This window comes from Porites lutea, chromosome 9 (genome assembly GCF_958299795.1).
Source record: "Porites lutea chromosome 9, jaPorLute2.1, whole genome shotgun sequence".
In the NCBI taxonomy this organism is placed as follows: Eukaryota; Metazoa; Cnidaria; class Anthozoa; order Scleractinia; family Poritidae; genus Porites; species Porites lutea.
Genome location: NC_133209.1, coordinates 28,218,445 through 28,223,444, shown reverse-complemented (window position 1 = coordinate 28,223,444; position 5,000 = coordinate 28,218,445). Strand labels below are relative to the sequence as shown.

Here is a 5,000-nt window from a genome sequence, read left to right as displayed (position 1 = left end):
AATCAAATTTGACCTGTAACATCTATGTCCTTGCTCATGTGTAGGGAAGAGTTGGACATTGTTGTCCTTCTCAGCTCATATGTCCTGGCATTATTTCAAAGAAAAATAAACATCACTCCCCAGTTCTTGTTTCGGAAGAGTACAGTCAAGAACTCCAACACAGGCACCACTGGCCACTATCCTCCTTCCCTCAGTAATGACAAGAGGTTGTTACATTTATGCACTTGTTTTCCATTCTCACTTTAGCTTTGCTGTTAGTGTATGCTATTCTTGTTCTAATATAATAATTTTAAATTGCTCTGTAGATTAAGACAATTCTAAGTGGTTTTATCATCCGTGGTTACCTGGGCCGTTGGACATTAATTATCAAGTCCCTGTCAATGATGTTGGCTGTTTCTGCTGGCTTAAGTTTAGGAAAAGAGGGTCCCCTTGTGCATGTGGCAAGCTGTTGTGGGAACTTTTTTTCACATGTGTTTGCTAAATACAGTAAAAATGAAGCAAAGAAAAGAGAGGTTTGTTTACTGTTGATAGTTGCTATGTTTTTTGCCAGCTTCCACACCTTTTGAGTTAAAATTTTAAGTTAAAATTCCAGTCATTGTATGTATTGGAAACATACAGCTGTACCCCAGAAAATAAGAGTATATACAAGAGTATGTGTGCCTATCTGTAAAAGAATCCCCACTGTCAGTTTTTTCTTACCCAGTTATTAGCCTGCAATTTTTTTAGCTACCACAACCTTTCTTTTAATCACATTTTGATTTGTTTTTTTTTTGTTTCTTTTTTTGTAGATAGATCTATTTTATTTTCCTTTAGAAAGCCTATTTCCAATTTAGTTTGCTTCAATGGTTTATTCCTTTTTGATGACTCGCCATCACCTTAGTCATCTCAGAGTTTCTCGTACATCTCTGTCACTTAGGGTCAGTTATTTAAACAAAGTCTAAATAAGGCTGCGGTTTAGCAAATCTTTGGACCTCCAGATATCTTCTTTTCTGGGTTATTTTAAGAAAAAAATAATTATTGCTTTTCTAGTCTACGTCTTATGCTTTCATGAAGTTGTTCACAATAAATGGTGTTTAAAAAAAAACGTTGGGCAAACTGAAAAAGGCTCAGAATACAGTTTTGTTAACCCTTTAAGTCCCAATAGTGACCAACATCAATTTTCTCCTAACGATATCCATACATTGTCATGAGATTAGTTTATGAGAATTAATTAAATGATCACTAAAGAGAAAATGCTTTGATCTTTTCTCAAATTCTCTCAACTTATTCTTTAAAGAAATGTATAGAGATCAGTTTGGAGAATTTGCTTGTGGATATTGGGGCTTAAAGAGTTAAACACTGGCTAACCCCGTTTAAATAACTGGCCCTTAATGTTTTACTTATCTTTGCACCAATAATTCAGCTCTTTTTACTACTGCTGTCTGTTTATTGCGTACTGCCAACTTTACCTAGGTCTTATCAGCAGCAGCTGCAGCTGGTGTGTCTGTGGCTTTTGGTGCACCAATTGGTGGTATCCTGTTCAGCTTGGAAGAAGTCAGTTACTACTTTCCAATGAAGACATTATGGAGATCATTCTTCTGTGCAATGATTGCTGCATTTACTCTCAAGTATATGAACCCATTTGGAACTGGGCGTTTGGTTATGTTTTACGTAGAATATGACAATCCATGGAAGCTGTTTGAACTTGTACCTTTTATAATTTTAGGTGCTTTAGGGGTGAGTGTGATCCTTCTAGTAAGTAGCATTGATTTTTCACCTTCACTTTTTTGTTTTGATGATTTGTATAGGGTTCCTTTATTCTCAAGTCATAATTTATATTCCATTATCACAGCTTTATCATTTAACTGATGAAATATAATAAAAACCCCAAAAACAAAATCAAATAAATAAGAGTGTAAAAAGTTGAGTTGACGAAATTTTTTATGCTGGTTATTTACTCATTTCTGTTTCACATGATCACTGTTGATTAAAAAGAAAGTCGTCTCTTAAAATGCGGTAGCCAACTAATAAGTTCAGGTTTTGAGACTAGGTAGGCTATCAGAAATGAAGTATAAAAATTTGATGGGCACATAATTTTATATTTTAACTAAAAAAAATGTCCTAATATACCACACCAACTAGCGGTAGTCTTGTATCATAAAATCAAATATTAGTTTAGGGCATGTCCATTGGCCATATACCAAAATAAAAATAAGTTGTTTTGGCTTTCATTGTATCGAAATATGTACAAAACTGCTTGAAATAGAATATTCCAGTCTATATAAAGTTTAAATGGTTTAAAAAATCACATCAGAAGAGCTTTGTTAGAAACAAAACTTTTGTGTATTCTTATTCCAGAATATGATTGATCAAACGTACCCTTATTTTTTTTTTTAAGTGTTTTTGTTTTTTGAAGCTTTAAAAACTCATCAAACAGTCTTTTTTTCTGTTTTTTTTTTATATAGGGTCTTATAGGTGCATTTTTCATCAAGGCAAACTTATGGTATTGTAAACTGAGGAAAACAACAAAACTTGGAAAGTATCCAATAGCAGAGGTGATAAAAATAACTATCCCATCTTTGAAATGTTGTTCTATATATTTGTATCAATTTATCCAAGATGAAAAGTGGAGCTAAGCCATGATAAAAAGTGGAGTGCCTACTAATATATTAACCATTATCTTGAAAGAAAATAATTTCTTTTTACTTCTGCAATCTAAATAAATACCTCTGACTCACCTACACCCAAAAATTTAAATGTAAGCCCATGATACAACAAAAGTTATCAGGTGGTCAGTGGATAACCTCAAAAGAGTGCATGACCTAGACAGGTAGCGCAACTGAACCCATAATATGATCATCTCTTACAGATCAGAGGGTGCCCAATTATGATAGCATAACTTCCTCGTTTGATTATGCTGGGTTGTAATAATATTATGTGACCTGAAGCACACGTTCAGTCAGTTAGCTATAATATAATGTAACAAACGGAATTCTTCACATTAAGGGGTTTCCCAGATTTTCTTACTAAAACGGCTCCATTTGACAGTGCCTACATGTAGCTAGCCTAACCCAAGAAAACAGGAGACACTTTCACAAAACCACCACTGCTTTCCTTGCAAAATGATGTCTGAGGAACGAGCAATGATAACATGTCACTTACCCAGATCTGGGTAGTACTTCTATTTGGTTGAAGAAATTTTTCCATGCGGCACTACCAATCAGAAGCACTACCCAGATCTGGGTAGTAACATGGCAACAGTGTGGAATTTCTGTGCTCGTTTCTCAGGCATGGTTTCTCTTGCTCTTCTCTCAGGCTAGACCATGCTCTCCAGTAGTTTTTTATTATGATATTGTTCTGTTTTCTTCAGGTTTTACTCGTGACTCTTGTCACAGCTTTGTTGGCATATCCCAATCCCTATTCAAGGTAACAAAATAAAACATTAATGCTAGTTAGTGAATCAATAAATTCATTCTTAATGAGTATGGCTGTAAGTGTATGTTTTCGCGGGAGAGGTCACACATGTTGACAACACCATACATGTATTGACGGGCCGTAGCTTTGTCGACATTTTGTATCAGCCTTTTAACCTCTTCTATGTTATTAATGTTTCACAACAAAAATGTTTAACTACCTCAGTGCTTTAAACAGGTGCTGAAAAAGATCATGTTTTTTAATGTATAGTTGAACCTCGCTACAGTGGTCACCTTGCTTTGGCAAGGGTAGAGGCAGGCTGTCATGGGAGGGGGCAGGGGTTAGCGGTGTAATGTGAAACCAATTTTTGAGTTTTAAAAATGCTCATTATATTGTACATGTAAAATAGAGGCCTTCCAAGGGGTAGAAGCGACATGTGACATGGCCCCTAAAACTGGCAACAATCCTCTAAGAAATCACCAACATTAGACAGAAAAGGAGGAAAAAATGTGACAGCAACAATCCAATAATTTTTTAAGTAGTTTAAGTTTTTAACTAGTAATTTGGCTGTTTCGGGAGCACATAACAAAATTTCTTCCGTTATTTCCAAACATTTTCTGTTATTTTCTTTGGAACATTTGGTATTGTTCAAAAAAGAGTCCTTGGAAGGCCTCAAAATAATATACAAAATATATAACAGTGTGCTGATAAATAAGAATCAAAATTTTTTGAAAAAATATCAAGATAAAGCAAGCTTAAGTGTGGTAGAGTGAATACATCAAGAGGGGCGAGAAGAGGCTGAGGTCTTGAGGGGAGAGGTATTCCCCCCCCCCCCTCTCTCCTAGCATTCATTCTTCTCCCTTGTGGCTCATTCTATGTGCCCTAAGTTTCTCAGGTACCTGCATTAATTTTGTTCTTTGGTTTTGCAGGGAGAGTAGCAGTGTTTTAATCAAACGCCTTTTCAGTCAGTGTGGTCCAGATGACATTTCTGAGTTATGGTATGTTTATGTACTCTCTCAGGACCTGAAAGTATTAATCCTTGCAATCTTTTTAGAAAAATAAAGAAAGGCTATTGCTCTTTTACCCTAAGCAACCCATAATCAGCCTGTAATCAGCTTTTTTGGAAGGGATGGTTTCATGGTCTCTGCTGTAGTACTTTATGAATTATTGTTTTTTGTTTCGTCTGGGTGAATCTGCACATTTCAAGTCTTTGTAAAAGAAAAAGCAAGTCAGTGCAAGTCGTGGCTGGTGTGTTGAGAATATGCCAGCTGCATGCACACACGATGGCAGCCTGAACAATTGGCACATTTTAACAGATTGCAGTGTAATAATACTGAACACAAGCTACGTGTAGTCTTAGGATAATTAATAATTATTGAATGAGCTGAGTATCTCATGAAGAATTATGGAGATCGTCCTCGATCTCCATAATTCTTCATATGATACGAAAGCCGAATTCAATAACTGTTTTATTATTCATTCAAAATAATTCCTAGTTAAAAACATAGCTAAAACAAGTTTACCTGCATCGATGTTAAGTTTATCTTCGATAGTTTACGTTTCGGTTTGTCCAGCTCTGCAAATATTTTTATTTCTCCAAATAGCAG

At 35.4% G+C, this 5,000-nt stretch overlaps 1 protein-coding gene across 1 annotated transcript in view; it reads left to right on the top strand.

Moving 5' to 3' along the window:
* The window catches only part of LOC140949239 (H(+)/Cl(-) exchange transporter 5-like), an 18,209-nt gene that overhangs the window by 2,650 nt on the left and 10,559 nt on the right, over window positions 1-5,000 (top strand). Inside the window, exons 2-6 of the mRNA XM_073398467.1 lie at window positions 306-512; window positions 1,453-1,716; window positions 2,445-2,534; window positions 3,350-3,405; window positions 4,323-4,391. Coding sequence (XP_073254568.1) covers window positions 306-512; window positions 1,453-1,716; window positions 2,445-2,534; window positions 3,350-3,405; window positions 4,323-4,391 — 686 coding nt within the window. The remainder of the gene's footprint in view (window positions 1-305; window positions 513-1,452; window positions 1,717-2,444; window positions 2,535-3,349; window positions 3,406-4,322; window positions 4,392-5,000) is intronic.